Source organism: Rhinolophus ferrumequinum, chromosome 12 (assembly GCF_004115265.2).
Source record: "Rhinolophus ferrumequinum isolate MPI-CBG mRhiFer1 chromosome 12, mRhiFer1_v1.p, whole genome shotgun sequence".
In the NCBI taxonomy this organism is placed as follows: domain Eukaryota; kingdom Metazoa; phylum Chordata; class Mammalia; order Chiroptera; family Rhinolophidae; genus Rhinolophus; species Rhinolophus ferrumequinum.
Genome location: NC_046295.1, coordinates 51,610,913 through 51,635,937, shown reverse-complemented (window position 1 = coordinate 51,635,937; position 25,025 = coordinate 51,610,913). Strand labels below are relative to the sequence as shown.

The 25,025-nt window shown below is 45.2% G+C and overlaps 1 protein-coding gene across 7 annotated transcripts in view; it reads right to left on the bottom strand.

Moving 5' to 3' along the window:
* UNC13B (unc-13 homolog B) overlaps positions 1–25,025 on the bottom strand; it is a 180,494-nt gene that overhangs the window by 1,688 nt on the left and 153,781 nt on the right. For 3 of the 7 annotated variants that reach the window (XM_033122890.1, XM_033122892.1, XM_033122889.1), the window contains 23 exons: positions 23,524–23,693; positions 22,953–23,068; positions 22,464–22,627; positions 20,201–20,351; positions 18,660–18,728; positions 17,148–17,237; positions 16,714–16,842; positions 11,804–11,931; positions 11,084–11,169; positions 5,710–5,836; positions 5,386–5,482; positions 5,022–5,165; positions 4,638–4,715; positions 4,054–4,131; positions 3,726–3,814; positions 3,341–3,493; positions 3,092–3,215; positions 2,928–2,984; positions 2,655–2,735; positions 1,626–1,773; positions 1,324–1,380; positions 415–507; positions 79–238 (listed from right to left, as the gene is read on the bottom strand). In XM_033122890.1, coding sequence (XP_032978781.1) covers positions 79–238; positions 415–507; positions 1,324–1,380; positions 1,626–1,773; positions 2,655–2,735; positions 2,928–2,984; positions 3,092–3,215; positions 3,341–3,493; positions 3,726–3,814; positions 4,054–4,131; positions 4,638–4,715; positions 5,022–5,165; positions 5,386–5,482; positions 5,710–5,836; positions 11,084–11,169; positions 11,804–11,931; positions 16,714–16,842; positions 17,148–17,237; positions 18,660–18,728; positions 20,201–20,351; positions 22,464–22,627; positions 22,953–23,068; positions 23,524–23,693 — 2,589 coding nt within the window. The remainder of the gene's footprint in view (positions 1–78; positions 239–414; positions 508–1,323; positions 1,381–1,625; positions 1,774–2,654; positions 2,736–2,927; positions 2,985–3,091; positions 3,216–3,340; positions 3,494–3,725; positions 3,815–4,053; positions 4,132–4,637; positions 4,716–5,021; positions 5,166–5,385; positions 5,483–5,709; positions 5,837–11,083; positions 11,170–11,803; positions 11,932–16,713; positions 16,843–17,147; positions 17,238–18,659; positions 18,729–20,200; positions 20,352–22,463; positions 22,628–22,952; positions 23,069–23,523; positions 23,694–25,025) is intronic. The other 4 variants (XM_033122891.1, XM_033122888.1, XM_033122894.1 and 1 more) reach the window with 3 other exon arrangements.

Sequence of the window (25,025 nt, the reverse complement as noted above, 5' to 3'; positions counted from 1 at the left end):
CCTCCTCTCCCCTCTCAAGTCTTATCCCCCAGATCACCCCCGTCCAGAGTCCTGCAGGTCCCCTACCCCATAACTTACAAGTGAAATGTCTCATTGTACTTGGGGGCCCAGTTGTTGCTTTTTGACTTGGTTGTGAACTTCCTCTTCTTATCACTTTGGTGTGGGCCAACCATGGTCACTTCCACAAAGGGCCGGAACATCCCCGCCGTCTGCCACTTGAGGTCATTGGCAGCCACGACTGCTCAAACAAGGGAAGCTTGTGAGGGACCCCACCAAGTGTTGCCAGTCTTGAGCCCCAGGTGGCATTCCCCGTGGAGGGCTAAGCTGGAGAGCTGGGATAAGCAGCCCCTGCTTTTGACTGATGAGGTCACTGGACAAGAAAAGGTCCGAGACCTGCAAGTCCATGCCACTCACCTTTCACCGTGACCTTGTGCTCCCCAGTGCCAGGATGTGTAAATAAGTCCACCTGAATAGAGACTTCTCCCACAGGATCATCCACACCTGACCCTGAGGGACAGAAGACAGATGGTCCCCCACTGGCGCACTCTAAGACTTTAGACCTAATTGTTCCAAGTAAAACTGAGGAGTTAGGAGGCCACCACCTTATATGCTGAAGCAAGAAACGGTCACCCACAATAACATGTAAATGGGAGAAGCAAACAAAGGGGATAAGGAATGAGGCTGCGTATTAAAACACAAGTTAGGCTAATAACATCTAAGGTAAAACTTCTTCCAAAAACATACCTGGAATCTCTGTTTCCCTGAACCTCTCCTATCTCCTAGGCTAACAAATTTTCCATTGAAAGATGTTAGGGGAAGGAGAGTGCTGCCCCCCTGTGTCTTTGTTTGGGAACTATGTCCAGCGCATGGTGTCTTAATGGAACAGTGTGGGTCCCTTCTAGCCCAAAGCCAGCACCCTCCTACGGATTCCTGGAGGCCCCTGCTTGGGAGAGTGCCCTGCTCAGAAGGACTCTGTCCTACTCAAACCTGGGCCTCTCCACGAACAGCTCCCCAGTCCCAATGTCTGGCCAGTTTGCAGCCTCCCCTAAGCAGGGGCCTCACTTTATTTCGAGAAACACCAGTACCCTGCACCCCAGATAAATCTTTGTCCTGGGGTGGAGGGGAGGGGGCATTCTGAGGACAAAACTACTGCTAACCCCGAATCAGACTGTATGGATATAATGTCCATCTCTGAGACCTGAAATAGAGCTTCTGAACTTGGACATCTGGTTCCTCCAGCCCCCAACATAAGCAGCTCATTCTAGTTCACAGGGGACAGTGTGAGCCCATGTTAGAATCACATCTGTATGGTGTACAACGTACCCTTTTCCGGCCGAATGTCCTCATTAGCAGTAAACCTAATACCTTTCCCATCATGCACTGAGTGAGGACAGGAAAGTCAAGAGGTAGTAGCAGCAGGAGGACAGAGAAAGAAGAATTAGTTAGTGATCTAAGGAGTTAACAGCCATTCAGAGCAGCTCTACAGATATTCTGAGGGAGCACAGATATGGAGTAGGGTGGAGAGAAGCCAGAAAGCTGGGGTCAGTGCCTGGATGCCCCAAATTTGACTTCATGGGCTGAACATCAAGGTGGGGAGGTGGGGACCCAAAGCCCTTAGGCCTTACCCTGGGCAGTCTGTGAGCGTACAAAGGTCTTGATAAGCGTGTCTGTGGTCTGTGTGTACAGAGACAGAGCATAGCGTAGGGACTGCAGATCTGGGCTCTTCTCCAGGAAGGTTTTCTTCAGCCCATTGCCTCCTGCATGAAAGTATTGCTGAAAGACAAAAGAGTACCTGCTACTGCCTTATCTCCTTACAGAGAGACAGCTCTCCAACACTGTCCTCAGAGGGATGACATCTGAGCAGAGGCTCAACGGAGATGCCAGAAGAGGGTGGCGAGGACAATAAGTCATTCAATACACAAGATCAGGAATACCACACAGAGCCAGAGTCACAGTCTCTCGGGTGAAGAGGCTATTGGGTATCTGGCAGAAATGGTAGAGGATGGCCACATTCCTGGATGTAGTGTTTGAATGATGGATCTATCTGGACAGGCAAAGATACGGGATAGAAGCATTTCAGGCAGAGGTAGCCAGAAGTGCTCTTTTACAGCTCTGAGCCCTTAGAGAACCCTATACCTATGTGTAGGTATACGATATACCTTTCCCAAGTGCCACAGATCCCAGCTCCTATGTATCCACCTTATTACCACCTTGAGGCTAGGAACCATATCTGAGTCTCTCTAAATCCTTCAGAGTACATGTAGTGCCTGGTGCATGTTGGCTGGCTGAATGAATAAATGGGTAGTAGAAAAAAAATCCTTTGAAAATCCAGTTGACTTTATACCTATGTGAAAGAAGGAAACTTAAGCCACATCTGGGTTATTAGGATTGGAAGATTAAGTCCCAGTGGAAAATGTTCAGGAATAGCAATGAGGAACTAAGTGAACTGAATGTGTTCAATTCAAAATCCAGGAGCAGGTATTGTAGGTCCATGGTGAGTCACCAGAGATCACACAGGAGGTGCCTTTTTGGTTGCTCCCAAGCAGGAATATGGACATAGCAGAGAAAGAAACAGACATAAAAACCACTTTCTTCTGGAGGTGGGGTGGCAAGAGCCCTAGGGACACCTAGTCTGGAGGTGGGGAGGGCTCCACCTTGATGGTGTCCAGGGCAAGGTCAAGGACGGCACACTGCTTTGGAGTGAGATTCCGTGTTTCTTCTCGCACCATGTGGTCCTGGAAGCACAGAGGCAGCAAGAGCATTAGGACAGCTTGGGGCTGTCATGGAAGCCTTGCCCCCACCTGCCAACCCATAGTTCCTCTTCCTGCCCTCGTCTTCAGTTTCCATGTTCAAAGGCACTTCCCAGGCAGCACATGATGCCCCCCACCCCACGCCAGCCTCAGAGGGACCCCACACATGCACAGTACCTTGAGTTTGGAAAGATGGCTCAGCTCCTTGGCAGCACTGAAGATCAGCTGTGTGCCCTGGGCAGAGAGGGAATCAGTCAAACGCCGAGGACTCCAAACTCGGACAGGAAGCATGGAGCGCGGGAAGGGAGACAGGGGAGGAAGTGGAAGGGAAGTATCCTTACTGTCTGGTCAGTGAGTGGCGGCAGAACAATCGTCCTTTCCATTGTGTTCATCACCACCCGCCAGAGCTCCTTCAGTACTCGCTTCAGGACCGTCTTCTCACACACAGTGGCGAAGAGGGTGAGGCTGCAGGCCCAGGCAACAGGTAAGGCTGGGGCAGGTAGTGAGAGCCCCCGTCCCCCAGAGGCTCCTCTGTCTCATTGCCTCTGCCTTGCTTGTCCCCACAGGACAGTCCTGCATGCGGGACTCACTTGCCATCCAGGAAGTCCATGAGAGGCCGGAGCACGCTGTCTGCATCCTGAGCCACGGAGGCCCTGGCGTTGGGAGATGCATTCCCTGGGCCCCGCACCTGGCCCAGGATGTCGGCCATTTGTCGAACACACTCATCAATCCGCACCTGGAAACTACACATGTGCCCACAGTGCAGCCCCCCACCCTGCCCAGACACACACTGTCCCTGGAGCAGCACCAGCTGTTCGATCCCACCCCAGCAAGCTCATGGTGCAGCTCCAGCAGGGACAGCCAGCAGGCGGGAAGATCCACACCCCTGCAGCTGGATGGGTGTGGGGCAGGAGCCTTGGGACCAGCCAGGGACCGTACCTGGTTCTGAGAGCAGTGTATGTTGGGGCCACTGACCTGTTTCCAAACACCATGCTGAGCTCATCCAGAACCGTATTCAGTTTCACCTGCAGCTCCTTCAGACTGTCGGCAGCTTCAGTGTCCAACTGTATCCACAGGAGATGGGCTTGGCTAAGCTGGTTCTCTTACCCTTTTCTCCCTCCTGTGTCCCCACTCCTCCCCCTGGGGCCTTTACCCCAATGCCTACTAGAATGTCTCAGCCCAAGCCAGCCCAGACCCCAAGCTAAGCTCCTGGCCGACACTGAGTCAGGAGAGAGTGGAGTTCTGCGGCCAGGGAGCTCAGGAACAAGGGGAACGTGTAGCAACCGCAAACCCTAAGACCTACCTCCTTGCCTCCCATGGCCTCAAACATTTTCTCCAGCTGGACCCTCAGTTGCTGCATGTTGTTCATCAGGATACAGGGCTTTGGGGAAAAACGGAGCTGCTGAGTCTTGGCTCCTTTCACCACAGGACCCGTCAGCCTAGGGTCCCTCCCTCTCTCACACTGCTCCAAAAGCCACAGTGAATTTATGACACGTATTACATGTGTCTCTCCCTGAGCACTGAGATGTGGAAGCAATTCAGACAATTCTCCATGAATGGAGACTAGAAGCAAATGTTTCTGCTTTTAAGCTGGGTGGAGGCCCCAGGTATTCCTGGTATTGTCATTTATAACTCTTTGAATATCTCCATTTTTTTATATTAAAAAAAAAGACTAAGCAAAAGTCTAGCTAAGTAGAGGATAAAGTACCAAACGGAGGCTCAAAGGGACTCCTATTCATGTTATTCTGTGGCACAATCTAAAGCGAAGGCCTGCTGGGAACAGAACTAAGGAGCACCACCCCACCCTCAGCTCTGAGGACAGCTTCAGAAGCAAGGGTTCAAGTGCCTTCCATGCCCTGCTCTAAGGGTTCCAGGGCTGACTCTCACCATTTTCTCCTTTGTGCAATAAGCGGGAAAGTTCTTTGATAAGATGTCTGCATACTGCATCAGCACCTTCCCGATGGTCTGAGAAAAGAGGAGAAAAGAACTGGGAACCCTTAGCTTCCCTCACAAGGATCTTGCCTGAGAGGTCACACCTCTCATCCTAGGACAGTAACCACATGGAGGTAATGGGGAATCTCACAGTAAGGGACAAAGCTTCCCATCAGCCCCTGAACAGCATTAAGACAAATGCACCTAAGCACCCCCGACACAAACAAAGGAGAATGGGGTCACACCAGGCTTCACCCGAAGACCACCTCCGAGAGGGGTTGAGCTCAGGCTGTCAGTGTGGTGGTGGTAAGGGAAGCGGGTAGGGAGGGTCACGGTCACCTTAGCAAATCTCCTCATGTAGTTGGCAAGGATGTTGGGGTCTGGGCATTCCAGCTTCCGGATAATCTCAAAGCTCTGGTTGAGCTGTGTGAAGACGTCCACCACCGAGCAGGAAAAGAGCGCGTGCTCTGATGTCTGCTGGAACTGAGGAAGGCCATACACAAGGTCATCATCCTCAGCCACTACCTTTCTCCAAGTTCACAGGGTTTAAAATGGCTCTGCCCAGCAAGGGGTGGTTCTGGCCCTCAATAGCCCTCCTTACGGACTCAACAGGGTAGGGATGGCCAACGTGGCTAAAGCCCAGGAACATTTACTGACCTGGAGACCTGGCCTCACCCCTGTGTAGCCCAAGCCCCCAACTTACCCCATCCTTCTTATCTCGTTCCAAGGCCCCACGCAGGAATTCCAGGGACACATCCTCATTCTCGTCCAGCCATTGTAGAACAAACTGCTCAAACCACCTGCAGCCAGGCAGGAGAAGCAGGAGTTGGAGCTCGCGGTTGGCATAGGCCATGTGCCTGACGGCTCCCCCAGACTGGGGTCTTCTGGCAGGTAGGGCATCGTTTGACACATGTCTCTTTCTCCAGCAGTGCCCAGGACAGGCAGTCTCAAGACTGGCTTGCTGAACTGAGCTGACGCTACTGGTCCCGCCCACCCCCGAAGCCACGGTGCCCGCTTGCTGACTCACGCGGGGTACTCCGGCACCTGCTCCTGGAGGGCAGGCAGGTCCTGAACGTATTCATTGTGGAGCCACTTCACCTTGAAGTGCAGGTTCATGTAGTCAGCACTCTTACACAGCCGGTCTTTCTCGTGCTCTAGGGGGACGAGGGAGGCTGGCTCAGGTCCCGGCAGTAGAGGCCGTGGTTCCTGAGTTTTCCCAAGGCAGCAGGTCCAGCCAGGCAGCTCTGGCAGATGTCTTATAAACAGGGTGACTCCCAACCACCTCGTCACAGCCATCTGCCCCCACCAGTGAGTACTCTGCTCTCCAAGAGCCTGGCCTACGTCTTCCCTGAGAGACGAAACCAGACTCCCAGATAAGGCCTAGAGTCTTCTTGCTCTGGCTTTTGGAAGTGTCAAGTGGGGTACTGGCCTCTGGTGAAGAAGAGAATGGGATGTGGGGGCTAATGCTGATTAGTGGGGAGACTGCCCAGGATTACAGAGGGATGACGGTTTTCCAGGGCCTTTCTACTTTCGGTAGCTTAAATGCAGATTTAAATGAGGAGATGAGCAGTTGTACGTGACACGAATGGGTCAATGACAACTACACAGAGAAGGGAAAACCAAAGTGGACCCAAGCTGACAGAAATTGTAGTTGTGCAGCCATGGTGTAACAGAATGTTGAAATAAACTGAAGGGACCCAGAGCAGAGCTGGGACACAGAAAACGGAACTCTCGAAGAAATCTGCAAGTAAGAAGAGTCAGTTTGGAAACCATGGAAACACAGCCAGATGAAAGGGCCATCATGCTATAGAAAATGGGATGCTCACTATGGACTTGAAAGGTCACGGCTGAATCTCTAGGGCCTTCTGGAAAATCTAGGACAAAGATCACCCACAGCTAGCCCAGAGAGTCTGGAGCACCGGCCTCACACACAGGTTCTCTTCATCTACCCCCTTTATAGATGAAGGAGGAATTTGAATAATAAAAGCCGATTGTGTGTGCTTACATGTAGCACAGTGGTAAAAGCAACCACATGGGGAAGAGTACTGAGCAACACAGAAGGAAGGCCAGTGTCCTCGGGAACTCTACTGCTTAGCTGTGAGTGGCCAGGGGTGATGTTCCTCCAGGTGAAGGCAGAACATCCAGTCTGGGGCAGTGGCCCTTCTGAATTAGTGCAGCAGACACTCAAGGAGGAAACGGGAGTCTGGGAGTCAGCCTCTAAGGGCTCTGGGTCCCAAGAATTTCATTTCCTGGCACAGCAGGCAGCCCCATCTTAACCTGAAGTTTCATTCGTAGTCTCTTCTATGAAGCAGTGAGCGGGAGGAGAGGAAAAGATATAAGACCAGAGGTAAAGAGATAAAATCCAAAAGTTCTTACCACCCAGAAAGAGGATTTTTCGTATATGAATGACAATGGATGCTTGTGACAGAGCAGAGACACCAATGAATAATAGAGTGAAAAATCAGGGAAATCATAGAAACTCTCTCAGGACTTGCCCCTTCTCTTCCACCCCATACCCTGCTGTCCTGAACCCGTCTAAAAGCCTAGAAACATGAAAAGGTACCACCAGGAGGGTCCTCCCCGCTTCCTGTCCAGCAACCCATTGGAAGTGGAGGCAGTGCTGTTCCATCATTCCAGAGCCCCCTAACTGCTAGTTCTTCAAGGGATCTTCAAGTTACTGTACTTACATATAATTCTCACTCTTTCTGTCAATCCATTATCTGTACTCTGGTCCCAAACCCCAATTTCTACATTAACTTCTGTGGTACAAAAACTAACAGGATGATTGCCGAAACACTGGTCACACGTCATACTATTCTAACAATTCCATGGCATAAAGCTCCAGTGAAGTTGCTTGAAGTTACTGTTGAGGGGTGGTGGTGGGGGTGTAGTTAATCTGTCAACAGGGGCAAGCCCCTGACTTCCACATTCCTCCTCCATTCGTCTTTCATCCTTGGAGAGTTTTTCAACCTCATGATTTCGGCTATCCAGCTTGCTGATCATCTTTCCCAAATCTCTCTTTGGTTTTGGTAATGTCTATATAAGGCTCTGATGGAACATCTCACTTTACCCAGGTTTAACTCTAAGTCCCCAACTTTCACCATCTGAGTATCTCCAGCTGACGTTGAACAGAGTGTACACTCTAATCTTACCCTCTTGTTCAATGCTGAGACTCATCAAGTCTTTCTTCTTCCTCTTTATTCACATCCAATTAAATCACCAGTCCCTGTTGATTTCACCTCCAAAACTTCTCTGGAATCTATGCATTTCTTTCTAGTCACACTATTACCTAACTAGATCTCGTCACCACCATCTCTAACCTAGATTACTACAATAGTCGCCCAACTGGTCATTCCGCCTCCAATCCATTCTCCACACTGTCGCCAGGGTGAGTGGCCTTGCTACATCATACGTCTGGTCATGTCAGTCCCTTGTTTAACACACTTCAACGGCTCCCAACTGCCTCAGGATAGAGTCCAAAAGCCTAAAGATGGCTTATAACCTTTATGATCTGGCCCTATTCTACTTCTCTATCCTCATCTCTCATTTGTCTCTTCCCTTATCCTCTAAGTGCTAGTCACACGGAACTACTGCTTCCAGTTCCAGACAGCAGGCCAGCTCGCTCTAGACTCTAGGTGTCTGAACATACTGCATCCTCTGCTTAAAATGCTCTGTGTCTCCCTTTCCTGTCACTACTACCCTCTCTCCCAACTGGCTAAGTCCTACCATCCTGCAGGTTTCAGTCTGTACATCTCCTCCTTCAGGAAGCTTTCCCAGGTCTGGGGTACATGGTTTTCCTCTTAGGACCTTATGCTTATTCCTTTGTCGCACTTCTAACTTTGAATTGTAACTGCCAATTTATGTCTGATGTCTAGATTAGTCTGTGAATGTGTCAAGGGCTGGGGCTATGCCTCATTCATTTCATTGGGGCTCCAGTACTAGCACAGTGCCTAGCACAAAGAAAATACTCAATAAACATTTGGTGAATGGGGGGTTTGGGGTTTACCGCAAAGGAGCATGAAGATACTTCGTTCTATATTTTAACTGGGATAGTAGTTACACAGATGTGTTTGTCAAAACTCATCAAATTGTACTCTTAAAGCATTTTTACTTTATTGTATATAAATTATACCTCAATAAAGTTGACTTATAAAATATTAGGTAAGAGATAGCATTTTCACAGTCGACATCAACACTCTTCTTTTATCATCCAGGTCTCCAAACTCTCCCCCCTCTTGCCCTTCACATTCTGACAATCACTAAGTTCTAGACAACTTCCTTCCTCCCAACGTTTACCAAAGCCCATTCTTCCCTTTCCATTTCTTTGTTCTAATTCCAGCCCCCTCCCCATAGCCCTAAATTATTACAACATAGCCCTGCTTCTGGTCTCTTCCTGTTCCAGCTGTCCTATTTTCCACTGAGGTAAAATCTTATAAAAATACTACTTTGTTCACATTGCATCTCTGCTCGTGAGCCTATAACGGTTTCTTATTGTCTTTAATAACTAAGATTTATTAAGTTCTGAGTAAATGCCAGTCAGTATGCTAAGTATGTTACATACATCTCAGTTATTTCATGAGCTCAATGAAATACATGCTATCATCACTCCCATTTTACAGATGAGAAAATAGGAGCTCATAAAAATGAAGTAGCTCGGTCTAAGATCACACTGCTGAGTAGGTGGTGAAACTGACATGTGAAACTATGTTATCATTAGTTTTTTCTCTTTAAGAGTTTTCTACCCCGTTGTGTTTGTTTTAAATATGAGCAGAACTCTCCTTTCAAAAGAAATCTCACATAGAACTGCAGATAAGATTGGTGAAAGCAGAACTGACTTAGCTGGTACCAGGTAAAAGGCCTGGAGCCCAGCTTCCTGGCTTCCCCTTCTCACTTAGCTCCTGAGATACCTCTGTTTGAAACCTCGGCCCCATCTCACACTCGCTCTTGTGGAATTGATTCACTTTTCACAGGCATTTATCTTTTTTTCCCCAAAATCCACTGCCAAGAACTGGGCCCATACTCCCCATCAGGCGCTCCAAGTGCTATCTGGAGGAGAGGGACAAGTGACCTCCTCACTGGCCTGACAGGCTAATGCGTAGGCTACAGCCCCAGGCTTGATCCAGCGTGGGCAGGAGGCAGCCACTGCTCGGGGATGGAATTACAGAAAGTGTGTGACAGGCTGTGCTGTCTCAAACTTAACACAGATCTTCAAGTTTTTCAACTTCAAAACTAAATGATCCTGCAGAGAACAGATTGGTGGTTGCCAGAGGCGAGGGGTGAGGGTGGGTAAAATGAATGAATGGAATCAAAGGTACAGACTTTCAGTTATAAAATAATTAAGTCTTGGAGAGGTAATGTACATCATGGTGACTACAGTTAATAACACTGTATTGCATATTAGAAAGTTGCTAAGAGAGTACATCTTAAAAGTTCTCATCACAAGAAAAGAAATTTTGTGTAACTATGTGTGGTGATGGATGTTAACTAGACTTATTGTAAACTTACTGTAGACTTATTGCAAAATATTTGCGATCATTTTGCAATATATATAAATATCAAATCATTATGTTATATACCTCATACTAATATGATGTTGTATGTTAATTATACTTCAATGAAAGAAACAACTAATTGATCATAAACCTCAACAAGTTTTAAGTCTAAGGGTTACCTATCTCCTCTGCCACTCCACCCAAATAATAGACCCAGTCTCTGCTTTTCCTTGTCCCAGACGGCTCCCCCTCCTTCTAGATTCACTTTCACAGAGAGGAGATGGACTAACATATGTATATAGACAGACAGGAAAGGCAGCTAAGTAAGTGAGCACAGATGGGTGCAAATGGGAAGTAGGGAACAATATCTTTGTGGACCAAAGTGGGAAATGAATAAAAGAATAAGCTGAATGAACAAGATGAATAATAATTTTTCTGTGACCTTGCTCCAATGGAAAAGTGAGGGGAAAACTATCTTTCTGGCTTTGTCACACCAATCCAGAAGAGCTTTCTGGAAAGCTAGTCCAAGCAGTCCGCAGTGTGAGAAAATAATCTTAACTATGTATTTAAAGGCTGTGATTCTTTAAAACTGTAAAGATAAGTTTCACAAGACTATTCTCCAGGGACTGGGCCATTTGCGAATACCCAGCATAGGAAGAACTGATCTCTGGGCTGGGCAAGTATTTAACAGTACTTGCTCTAAAGCTGGAAGGAAGAATCTACATCCACACAGCCATTTCCTTTATTCCTTTGGCTGAAGCTTTACCCACCCACTATGCCTAGAATCCCTCCAGTTTCTCACTGTACCATTCACCCTGAACTTGCAGTTGTCTGGGAGAGAGGAAAGAGACAGGGAACAAGGCGCTTGGACTGGGGACCTGCAGCCCACTGCCTCGGGCGCACCCTTACCCTCCAGTGCATATTTCATGTCTTGGGCAAAGAGCTGCCACATTACTTCTGCGCTGACTTTTCCCACATTCAACTCCTGAGGAAACCTGGATGATGGAAGAAGCCACAGTTAGAAAACAAGGCAAGAACCATTTGATTTGATTGATTCCGAAGCTAACATGCCTAGTTCTTGGAGGTCAGATTGAAGAGAGGAGAAGGCTAGGAAACAGGGCTAGGCTCACTCTGGAGAAAAGGGGCTCAAGGGCTAGTGGTAGGACAAGTCGGGGCAGAGAATCCCCTTAGGCAAGGTGGGCCCGGGGAGAGGATGACCAAAAGGCAGGGAAGTGAGGCCCAGAGAAGGGCTGAGGCTGGAAGGCAGGCTCAGGCTAAATAAGCTGGAGAAGAAAGGATAAGGAGGTGGGCTATAAGGTGACCCACTTTATTCCCCGCAGACAGACACATACACACATGGTCTCTGGATCCCCTGGGACTCCTATGGTAGCCATTCCCAGAGGCCTCTTATTCCAGGGAGGCTGCGTCAGTCTGGGCAGGGCCCCCCATTATGTTTCCACACTTGTCTCCAGAAACAGTTACTCAGACAGATACAAGGGACAGAGGGACAGACGAACGGACAGGAGGAAGAGGTGGCACTGCAAACACACAGAGATAGGAAAGAAAGAGGCTGTTAGAAAGATGGACAAACCAACCACCAACCAGACAGTCAAGTGGGGTGATACTCACTGGTTCAGAACGAGTGTGTAGGAATTCTTATCTTCCTCTATGATTGACACAATGAGCGTGATGAGTTTGGGCCAGAAATCCAGGTTCCGAATGCTGGGTCCCTGTTCCTCTGGAGGTAGCTCCTGCTTCTTGTTCCAGAGGAGACAGTGAGAGTCAGAATAAAATGTGGAGAGTGTGTCCAGTCTGCCTCTTTCTTTCCCCCTCCCCATGCCTCTTCCCTTAGAATCAGGTACCCTTCCTCTCCTAGAGCCCGTCTTCCACAAGACTGCCCCTGTTGTATCAGAGAGGTAACTGTTGGGAGGTCCTTGGACACAAAAGTTGGTCCCTGAGAACTTTTCTCCCCAGCTCCAGGTCACTGATCTGATAAGCTTGGTCAGTCACAGACATAAAGATGCCCATCCCCCTTTTCTCAGTAGCTATGGGTATTGTGACTTCTGGGCCAAAGTAAGCAGCCCCTCCTGGCTCACTAAGTAGGTCCAGTTCTATGTGACACCCACTGGCAGCCCTCCTCTGCCGGCCCCTCCCCCACACACATACATACACACCTCAGCTCTGAGAAGCTACTTCAAGTTCTGCAGGAGGAGATACTGAACAGACCTAGCATGCTGGTTGGCCTAACCTTCAGTGGGTCAGGACTTCCCTTAACTCTTGGAAGGTCACTGGTGGAAAAACTGCATCTAGGAAGCTATTTGCCTAGCTGGATAAGAAAAGGCCTTGGGGAGCCAAGAATACCCAGTGGGGAAAGGATGGTCTCTTCAATAAATGGTGTTGGGAATGAAATTGGGCTCCTATCTTATAACACTCACAAAAGTTAAATTGAATGGATTAAAGACTTAAACCATAAAATTCCTAGAAGAAAACATAGGGAAAAAGCTGCTTGACATTGGTCTTGGCAATGATTTTTTGGGGAGTGACATCAAAAGCAAAAAGTAACAAGTGCGACTACATCAAACCGAAAAGTTTCTGCACATTGAAAGAAACAATCAACAAAATGAAAAGGAAACCTATGGAATGGGAGAAAATATTTGCGAACTATATATCTGATGAGGGGTTAATATCCAAAATATATAAGGAACTCATACAACTCAACAGCAAAAAAAAATCTGATTAAAAAATGGGTAGAGGACTTGAATAGACATTTCTCAAAAAAAGACATACAAATGCCCAACAAGCACATGAAGAGGTGCTCTGTATTACTGATCAATGCAAATCAAGCCACAATGAGATGTCATCTCACACCTGCTGGAATGGATATTATCAAAAAAATGAGATAAAACGAATGCTGGCTAGGATGTGGAGAAAAGAAAACCCTGATGCACTATTGGTGGGAATGTAAATTGGTGCAGCCACTATGGAAAATAGCATGGAGGTGCCTCAAAAAGTTAAAAAGACAACTATTGTATGATCCACTTCTAGGTATATATTCAAAGGAAATGAAATCACTATCTTGAAGAGATAGCTGCACCCCCATGTTTACTGCAGCATTATTCACAACCTAAGTGTCCATCAATGGATGAATGGATAAAGAAAATGTGGTATATAAACACAATTAATTATTATTCAACCATAAAAAAGAAGGAAACATGTCATTCACAAAAACATGCATGGACCTTGGGGCATTATGCCAAGTTCAGTAAGTCAGACAGAAAAAGAGAAATACTCTATGACCTCACTTATATGTGGTATCTAAAAACATCGAATTCATAAAAGCAGAGAGTAGAATGGTGGTTGCCAAGAGCTGAGGGGTAGGGAAGATGGGGAGATACTGGTCAAAGCGTACAAACTTTCAGTTATAAGATGAGTAAGTTCTGGAAGATCTAAGGACAGAATGGTGACTATAGTTAACAATATATACATTCCCACCAATAGTGTATTGTATACTTGAAAGATGCTGTTAGAGGTTTAATGTTCTCACCACTAACAACAACAAAATGGTAATTACGTGAACTAACCCTATGCATTAACTAACCCTATGATGGTAAAATTTCACAATTTATACGTGTATCAAATCATCACATTGTACACCTTAACTTAAACAATGTTATATGTCACTGATATCTCAACAAAGCTGAAAAAGAAAGAAAGAAAAGGCCTTAGTGGAAAGAGATAAAGGAATACAATGGTGCATTCGGGAAAGGAGAAGCAACTCTACACTCAGACCCCAGACACGGCAAGGAGGGGTCATCACAGAGAAGCTGCAATGGATATTTATCTCCCACCGGGACAAAAACACCCAGAAAGACAGGGCTTTTATGTGGACGCCATATGTCATCACAAAGTTTCCACAGTCCTTAATAAGCCCGCATTACCAGGAAGTAACTAGAAACCAGGACAGAACCCACAGAATGTGGATTTATGCCTCCTTAGTATCATGAAAACATATTCTTCCATCAACGTTTTCTGCCATTACCCTGAAGCAGGCTCCTATTATTCAAGGATCTCCTAACTAGCCTTTGATCTTCAAAGATCTCTCTTCCACACACTTGTTAATTATCTTTCTGCAAGGAAAATCTCCTAGTGTTACTCCTCTGCCCTTTGATGGCCTTCAAAAATGTTCCAACTCCATAGCTTGATACAAAAGTCCCTCAGACCATGACCTCTCTCTCAACCGCATACTTTACCATTTATCTTTTGTTGCAGCCATCACCACACCCCCACCACCACTTACTCCGTGCTTATTATGTGCCAGGCACTTTGCTAAGACCTTTACATTCACTGTCTCATTTAATCCTCATGACAATGACATTGGATAGAAAGTATCACCACCTTCATTTTACAGAGAAGGAGACTAAAGGACAGTGAGGTTACATAACTTGCCCAAATCATGTAGCTATAAACAGCAGAACCAAGACGTGACCCCACATAGCTGAACTCCAAACGCTGACGCTGTAACTACCTAAATAAATTGCTTATTCTTATCCAAATTAACATGCTCATTCACAATTCTGTGCCTCCAAACATCCTGTTTCCTCTACAAGGTATCCCCCTCCTCCTCAGCCCCCCTTTTAAATTAAATTTATTGGGGTGACACTGGTTAGTAAAATTATATAGGTTTCAAGTGTACATTTCTATAATAAATCATCTACATATTGGCCAGCCCCTTTCTGTAGCTAATTCCTCAAAATTCATGTTCTTTACCTTTCCTGAGAAGTTTTCCCTGATACCCCTGTTCTGGTTAGATACCTCTCTTCTGAGCTCCCAGAACACCCTCTGTGAACCTCCGGTATATATGTAACAGACAACTGCAACTATAATAAAATGTAGTAACAATAAAATAAAAAACAATAAATGTAGTAATTGCCCCTCACCTCCACCAAACAATGAGCTCCCCAAAGGTAGAGATGTGTCTTAATTTTACATCCTTAGTGCTCAGTTAGTTAAACAAATGTACAGATGAATGAACCAATGAAGGTCAGTAGAGGGAAATCAAAAAAGATACAAAGGGTTTACTTCAACGTAAACAATGAATAATAAGAAAATGAGAGTGAAAATAAAAAAGCAGCAAAATTCAAAGGCTAAGTAAGGTCCCTGAATAGTTTATAAACCCCCTTTCAAAGTCTAGGTTCATTTTCTGGTAGGGAATAGAAATCCAATATTCAGACAGACCCCTGCATAGATGAAAGCTCAAAGTTGAGAAGAGTGTCTTCTCCCAGCCAGAGAGAACCCACAGATGGATGTCAGAGAAAGCCAGAGGTGCCAAGCTAAACAAAGGCACCAGGAAACCACCCACGGACTTCGGAACCAACAGGAGGTTTTACAAACCTTAAAGGTAGGAAGCCTTAAAGACAGGGCTGGCAGAGAGGGTACATTTGGGAATGGGAGGGAGCAGTGCAAACAAAATTTTAATCTTTACTAAAGCGCTCCCAGGAAGCATTACAAATTGGGTACATTCACCAAAGGGTAAATGTCTAAGAGAGTTAGGCTGTCCTCTCACGGTCTGCTGTCCAAATCCTACTGCCTTTCAAGGTCTATTTCAAATGCCCCTTGTTTTCTGTAGCTTTTCCCAATATCTGATCAAGAGTGACTTCTTCCTTCTTGGAATCCCTTCAGTTTTATCCCTCTTTCAAGTCCCTCCTAACAGATTGCTTTGATTGGAGTCTTATATATACTCATGAGACTGAGCTAACTGAAGGAGCACTATGCTTTCCTCAGACCCGGCCCAGAACCGACATTCAATACATATTTGTTGGACTGAAGGGAATCTGTTTTGCAAAGGTGTGGTCTGCAAGACATTGCTAAGACGGGAACTGTGAGTACTTAGAACCAGAAGGAGGTCTTGGCTTTCAAATGGGAAAAAAAAAAGGATACCATTAAAAAGATCTAGAAAAACATACAAAGTCACCAGGTACTGACTTAGGATGCCAGCATAAAACAGGTGAAGTATATCAACCTCACAGATGGACAGGGTCAGTCAGCCTTGATAGTCAGTGGATGAATATATCTCAGAAGACCATGCAAGGCAGAGAAAAGTGGTCAGAGGGAAAAGTTAAACTTCCATGAGCCAGTATCTCAGAGAAACAGCTACGGATATCAGAGGTAGGCAGCCTGGAACATAGAGGGTTCCACATAAGTCAGAATAAAATTAATCTTAGGGGAGAAAAAGGAGTCTGGGATGGAGTGAGAATTCACCTACTCATCTCCTGAAACTGCTCAAATTTTGGTCACTTTCTTCAGCACCAAACTAAAACTTACTGTTGCCACTTCTGTTCACCTCAGTTATGTCACATCTGGTCCAATGGTCCCTGTCCATCTACAGATGTCTCAATATGGTCTAGATGGTCTACAAAACTCACTCACCTTCAAGAACATCAAGGACTGTCCTGAGCTCCCTTACACCACGAGCACAGCAAAGGAAAGCTGAGGCTCCAGGAGCCCCTGACAGCTGTCCCACCTCATCTCCAACCTCTTACCAGCTGATACTGGCGGCTGTACAAGTCATGGCAATTGTTGAAGATATACTCATATGTGGAATTCAAACAGGCCTTCACACAATCCTTTACCACTTGGCTGGCTCTTGGAGGGCTCTGCAGTTCTTGCACCTGCCAATTAATAAAAGAAGTATGGGCCCAGGATCCTGCTCACCTGGGTGGGATCCCCTCCTAGAACTCCCCGAAACTAGTGCAGAAACCCTCTCTGGGTTTCTGGACCTTGTCCTGGGTTGAAATTGCCAAGACAGCTGATAGTGAGAACTGCCAAGCCCATCCTTGTTGATCCATAGTCTTCTCACAAGTAACCCAGGGAACAGGTGTACAGAAATGTGGGCTTAGAGGTGATGATTCCTATAGCCTCAGAATGCCAAATGATTCTTATTTGGGCCAGGTCCCCAGCCCAGTTCATCTCTTACCTTCATTCTGAAGAAAGTAATGCTGGTCAGCAAATCCACTGTGGACTTTAAGTCCTGAAGCCGCTCAGGGCTCCCAGCAGGGAAATTATTCTGTTGTAAATCAAGCAAATGTAAGAAAGGAACAGAGAAACATGAACACCTTCCCTGACAGAAGCAATGAAATCAAAAGCTTCCTTACCTACTACCCACTGGGATTTTCCCCAGTTGAGATGGAAAAAAAAAAAAAAAAGCTGTACTACTACAGCTTTTCCACTGACACAGACAGGCCCTTGCCAAAAGCAGGGGTTAATAACCCCCAGCCCTGAAAGCAACACTTCCTAGCCCCAACCTCCTTCCCATGCAATGTGTGTGCATTTGCACAAATGAACACACAGACACACACACACACACACACACACAATTTTTCTTGGGTGAAGATTCTTACACCCAAACAGTGAGTTCTTCAAAAGTTACAATCTAACTGTATATCCTGGAATATAAGTGGAGCCACACTACAGATCAGACTGAGATCCAAGACATGTACTTTCTGTACAGTGGACCCCAGCCTCTTTTCTGGAGCCAGCAGATGGCAGAGCTCTGAGCAGAACTGCTTTCGGAGTGAGCTCCTTGGGACCTTCCCATCAAGTCTCACTTCACTCCCTTTGGCATAAAGTTTAGGAAGACGCTGCCAAGGCAGCTGAAGGGAGATGTTGAAGCACTTTCCACTTTAAGGGTCGCTTTTTTAAACCTGCAAATGGCTTACTTATATGCTAAATACAAGATATACAGTCTACTCGCCTTTACTCATGCAAATGGAGGGCATTAGAATGGCAAATGATTAAAACCTCACTTCCTTTTTAACTTTGAGGTTATTTTTATACTTACTTTTTAATGTGGGTATATTGCCTGTTCTGGAAATTGACAACACTTTAAAGTAAGTAATGAAGCCATTCTAAGAGGATCTAACTTAAGAAGAATTGAAAAACTGTCCATTTCCCTGTCCTGCCCTGTCCCAGGTGCCCACCCTCCTACTGCATCTATGTCCTACCTCCATTCTAGAAATAGACATGACCTCTGCTACAAATTACCTGCCCAAGTCAAGCTACTCTCTCTCTCTTTCCCTTTAGCCGGATTCTCACAACTTCCCTGGAAAATGAGGAGAGTATGGAAACATGTAAGAAAAAAATGTAATTATCTACGTTTTTAAAGGGGCATTTCTGGAAGAGATTATCATCAGGAGACTCCCTAATGAGAACGTCATCAGAACTTGACAGAGTGATATGAGTGGGGTTGGAAAGCCAACTGCCTATAAAAAAAAAAAAAATCAACCACACCTGCAGCTATTCACACACTGCACGGTCCTTGGAGTCTGCCGAACCACAGGTGTCAAGGGGCACTGGCCATGCACATGCGCGCGATGACGCAGACCAATTTTCCTTGCCTCTGATCTTTGTAGCCAAGATTGGCCTACAGTCTGTCTAGACTGAGCTGATATTATCTGTCATCCCACCCCACAGCCATGTCTTCACTCACCCTGTATGTAGAGAGGTCAATCCTCAGTGAGTTGTGCAGCTGGTCTAGTAGTTTCACAAATCTCTCTTTCTGAGGGTGGGAAACAAATAACAGGGAAGAGGGAAATAATCTGTTTCTGAGCCCCCTAGATTATAACAGAAACAGAGCCATCTCTGGATGAGAAGGAGACATTGGGTTGGGGATACATCCTTTCCTATCCCTGCCCCTGAGGAGAGTAACAACATGTAAGGAAGAAATGGAATTGGTGGCCCCTGTTCTATCTCTTAGCAGCTCTGTCTCAAACTAGGGAATCTTTTCACACTGGCAATGGGAGTGGAAATCCCTGGGAGGGAAAACAGCTCTTTCTATACAAGAATCAACTCGAGATGACCAGTGAGTACATCTCCACCCCTTTGAAACTCTAACTCATCTTAATCAAATAAAGGGAAACTCCAAACACATTCTCCAACCTATTCCTGAGTTTGTGGTCTCCTGACTTATCTGGGGGTAGCTCATAGCAGTTAAACAGCCACAGCCTAGCAGTAATGATGTGAGGGAGAAATAGTGATGCATTTGGAAGGTGATCAGGCAGTCCTGAGAGCGTTTCTCTTTAAACCACGTTCCACATCATTTCCCTTAGTTTATACTTTTTTAATGTTAAATAAATAACATATACTATTTTAATAGTTGATTTTTATAGAAAAGGTATAATTAAATGTGGAATCACATGCCTATAGGCTGTGTGGCATAGTCCTACTAGAACTCATACATTGATTAGATGATATGTCACTAGTACTGATTAAGTCAATATATGATGGGATGAAACAATAGATCTGGTATATGACTGGCCTAATCAATGATATTAATTCATCTACAGAAAGACTATTAACAACAAGGAAATGTGGTTAGTACCATAAACAGGGCTCGGAGACTCAGTGGATTTGGAGGCATCAGTAATTTTGTACCTAAAGAGGTAATCTTTGTTGTGGGTCAAAGATATTTCATTCAGTTTATACTGAAGTTATACCAGGAGACATTCTGAGTGAGGATTTACCTTCTCAAAAGGAAAGAGCACGCCCCGAGTAGGGAAAACAGTCCAGACACTAGAAAAGGGATAGGCTCAGGTATACACTGGTATTCTTGCTTAGACATCAATCTCATGTGAACTTAAGTGGTATGAATCTGTCAAAGAGAGACTGAGTAATATTTTAAAAGGTCCATTTGTGGATCTGCAGGACTAAGGAACATGATAACTTGACCAAGTTCTTGGCCTAGAGAGGTTCTACCCGAGCCCAGGTAGCACCCCCCACCCCAAACCATAGTAGTACTGTTCTTCTCTCATATCCATGTCTGAGGAGAGTTTATCATAAGTCTACATATCCAAATGAAATAAGGATAGTCTATTAGTAGTCTACAGACCCATAAGGAAACAAGTTCATCTATCTAGGTAGTATCTGTCTAAATTATAGGCTTATCGACCAACTCTACAGTATCAATCATGAAAAATCAAATTTTATTAATTAATAACAAATGGGTAGTTATGTTTTTTACATCACACTCACCCCAAAGTTGGAGGCTGCAAAGCGATCAGAAGCAGAGACATTGGTGGAGGCGGTTGTGTGGGCATAGTAGGCATTGATGTTGGCCAGTAAGGTGCTCATCACTGCTGGCACACCAGGACACATGTACTTGGATGACAAACATGCAAAGTGCCTGAAAAACAGCACCCTTAGCCTCAAAGACTCTTCAGGGCTTGCAGTGATAGCCAAGTAATGAAAGATTTCACTGATGTGTATGAAGCTTCCAATCACTGTGGCATACGAGGATCTTCATAATTTATTTATTCAAATATATATTCAATGAGCACCTACTACATGCCAGACCCTGTGCTAAGTGCTAGAAGCTAAAGATGGGATCGCTTGGCAGAGAAAGTAAGCGTTAGAAAGTAAGTCAATAATCCAAGGGGTGCTATGCAAAAACATTGTGGAAACATACAGGAAGATCACCTAAATCAGGACTGTTGGGGGCTGGAAGGGATTAGAAAAAAGCTTCCCAAAGAAGAGATGGGAATAGAGTCAATGGAATTGTAACAGCTATATACGATGTCAGAAGGGTAATAGACTGGGGGAGGGGGGTATTACTTTGTGAGGGGTGTAAATGTCTAACTATTGCATTGTTTTGTACACTTGAAACTAATAAAAATAAATAAATAAAAACTAAATAATTTTATACTAAAAAATTAAAAATAAAATAAAAAGGAGAGATGATTGAAACAAGTCTTAAAGGATTAGTAAGAATTAAATCAAATGCAGCAGTGTGCAGACAATCAGAAATTGTATTGCAAAGACAAATACATTCATTACAGTGATTCATTTGGGAAACCTCAGTTTATCTACTGTTCAGGTGTTTCATAGAGGAATACCAAGAAATGAGAGAGAAGAGGTAGATACAGAATAGATAATAAAAGAATTTATCCGAAATGCTATAGTAAAATTTGAAACAAAGGCATGGTGTGATGATGAGATTAGTTTTTCAGAAAGGTCCCTTTGATGATAAACTGGAAGACTGGGAGAAAGATAAGACTAAGACAGCAAGATCAGTTGAAGAGTAATTGCAATAACTCAGAAGAGAAGCAAGCAATAAAGCACTAAATGGAACAGAGTAATGGTTCAGAGCACAGACTCTAGTCAGACTCTGGGTTTGAATCTCACCTCCACCCATCACTAAATGACCTTGGATAAATTACTCAAACTTCTCTATACCTCAGTTTTCTTATCTGTAAAACTGGGAAAAAATGATTTTTTTCCAACCCCTCATTGGGTTGACATAAGAATTAAATGAGTTAACATTCATAGAGTGTGTAGACCAGTGCCTGGCACATAAGGAAATGCTACACAGAAGTTGTTGTTATCTTCGTTATCATTATTGTTGAGCTATAGCAATGCAGATAGATTAAAAACACTTAGGAGGCAGAATCTAGAGGTTTTAGAGACTGGATGTTGGCAGTTAAAGGGACAGTAGTAAGAAAGAAAAGTTTAGGGTGACTCCTAAATTTTTTTGGACAACTGCATAGAAAATTGTTCCATTTACTAAAATAGGGAATACAGAAAGATAAGTGTATTGGGTGGAGATGATGTTGATTTGGAATTTAGTCATGCTGAACTCACAACGCCTGTGAGAATACCCAGGAAGCAACTGAAAATGAATCTGAAATTTAGGAAAAGGTCTGATCTGGAGAAAACGATCTGGGAGCCCTTAGCCCAGAAGTTGTGGTTGAGGTCACAGGTTTGGATAAGATCAGCTCTGGAGAGTGAACGGAGTAAGAATGGCAGAGAGGCCATTCTTAAACCCCACTTCTCACCACATTTCTTCTTTCCGTCTATACTGAACTTCTTGTAATTCCTTGAATAGTCTATGCTCTGTTACATCTTAGCACCCCAGCACTTGCCCTACCAAAAATGCCTTATTTTACTATAAGACAGGGTCTTATCTAACATAATACAAGACAGGGTCTTATGTTAATTTTTGCTCCAAAAGACGCATTAGAGTTGATTGTCCGGCTAGGTCTTATTTTCGGGGAAACACAGTAACTCTGAACTCTGGGGTAGACAGAAAAATACCTTCTCCCTCAGTCACTGATGAACACATTCCCTTTATACATATCCCCTCTTTGTCTTGGGGTATAAACCCACCTCATCCAGCTCAGAGGGGGAAGCAATGAATCACTGAACATTACCCCACTAAGGACCTGTCTACCGTCAGTGTGCCTTCATTAGTCACCCCAAGGGCTAGTAGCCACTTCCCAAAACCCCAGGGGAGTCTCACGTCATGGCCTGATATATGGATTCAATGCCATAGCGCATGGCAAATTCATCCACAATTTCTTGGGCAGTCTCTTCAAAGTACACCTTCCATGCATCATCTCCTCGAGCCTCAGGGATCCGGACTCCCCCACTGCCCTGAATGTCTGTGAGGTAATGGAAAAGGTTCTGCAGGAGACAGAGCAAAGGAAGGAGTTACGTATATATTAAAAACAAAAACGAAATCTGCTGGTAAAATGTGTCTAGGGTTCCACCGAAATTCTATCCTTCAAGTCTTTGCTCAGTTCCTCATGTGGCCCCAGAAGTCTGTTCTCACATAAGTGAAAGAGAACTGAGGCTGGGACTGGGACGTGGGCTGCCCAGTAGCACAGTGAGCCAAGGACAGAACCAAACACAGGACCCAGCTCTTTCAACCATCGAGCAATCCTATTCATTATCAAAGCCCCCTCCCAGCACTGCTCTCTGACACCCTATCTACGAAGGGATGGCTCACCTCATGGAGACACGTATACTGCACATGATACGGTGCTACCTTCTCCTCCCCCTTGATCTCCACATTGATTTGAAGTCTGATGGCTCCTGAGACGGCTGATTTGTCTGTCCTTTTCTCTAGGAAGGAAAGAAGACTGGAGATTGACACCAATGCAACTACAGACAGTGTGCCATCCCCATCCTGGCTTAACCCAAGGAGAAGGCGGCACTGACCCAAGGGTTCACCTAATAGGGTGAACTTACTCCAATGACCACATAGTCCACAAACACCCCAAATATTCCCGAGAAGAATTCTATTCCATTAGGAGAATAGGGGGCTAACGGCACTAGGGATGAGTATGAAGATGAAAGGGCCTTCAGAAATCTGGAGAATGCCGGCTGCAGTGAGCTCCAGCCACCCCCACTTCTCTGTCCCCCATCTCTACCCAGGGTTGGTTTTCTACAGGTAAGGCAGGCTCTGTATAGAGATATGCTTTAGCGATTGAGTCGTGGTTTTGGCAGACAGGATTTTCCCCAAGTTCCCCATTCATGCTCTCCCTTCCCACCATCTTTCTCTGGTCCTGTTTCCTCACCCAAGTTGTACCAGACGTCCATTTCGCCACTCAGTGTCCGAACCTCGATGATGGTTTGGCCAAGGAAATCATCGGACTCCCGCTTCAGGCGCTGCTTTACTCTTGACTTGATGTCATCATCCTCATCCCATACACGTACTTTGATGCGGTCAGAAGAGTTGTGGCACTCACTGTGAGAGAATGAGGCAGGTTCGGTGAGCGACAGACGCAGCAGCCCCCACTCTTATACTTCCAATTCCCTCCCAAAACTCCACCAACGGTACTTGAGGCCCTGCAAAAAAGAGAAGGAGTCAGAGAACAGTGGTACTACAGTTCCAAGTGAGTCAAGCTATCCCAACAAATGGCTCTTCATTCCTCAGTCATACCATTATCCAGTCCTTACTGCTTTGAGACCAAAATTAAAGAGGGGAAAGAGTAATTAGAAACAATTCCGATTTCCTGCGCAGCTAGCTCTATCAGCAACACCGAGAGGAAAACAGCTGGACAGATGCTACACAGCCCAAGGAAGCACCTGCTAGTTCCCTTGCCAGTCAGTAAAGGTGTTCACATTCATGGTGTGTCCATCTGGTCACAGCTGCTTAGCTTTCTCTCTAGCTCGCCCATATATCTAAGTATGTGCTTGGTAAACTTCTAACATGCTTTAATATCCACTTGAATTGTCATTTCCTCTGTTGTGTTTGCTTTGAAGAAGGGACTTTGTGCAGGTCCCCCATCCTTTTTTTTCTCCTTCCCCAACAGATGCTTTCTGGGTATGGTTGCCTCACCCAAAAGTTGTACTTGACAGAATTGCTGCTCTTTTCTCTGTGTTCTCATTATATCTTTGCACATTCCATTAAAATATTATAATTACTAGTCTACTAAAAAACAATAGACAAATCAAGAATGAGCTTCTTGAAGCCAGGGATTGTCTTATACATTTTTAGATAAACAATATCATGTATAGTGTCTTGTACAGAATAGGATCTTAATGAATTATTTACTAAATGGATAAAGGTAGGCAAAATTGACTACAGAGCCAATTCATTTAGAATAAATCATAAGTAGGGTTCAAGCAGGAACCACTGAGATTCTCAAACAGGTGCTTCCCCCAGTATCTGTTGCCTCTGGATTAGAGATTGATTTTACTCAGCCCCAAGGAGTCAATAAAAGAAGGTCTCTACATAGCCAGCCTGCTTGGCTGATTCAAAGTCTTGGTCCTAGGCCTTAGGGGTGTGAGAAACCATCTGGAGTCTCCAGACTTTAGTCCAAATCCTAGGCTAGAGTTTGCCACTTTCAACAGCCATTCCTTATTGTCTTATGAAATAGTCCGTAAGAAAGTGAGATAATAGAAAAAGGAGGATGGAAGCTGAGGCAGAAAAAAAAGCAGAGCCTGTTAAGGAAAATGGACAATTCTCCATACCACAGATTTCTTCCTTCAAGCCAGAATTACCCAGTTGTAGGACAAGGACCTTCCTTCCCAGCTCCTCAGAAGAGTCTAACCCTTTGTAGGCAGGACGGCAGGG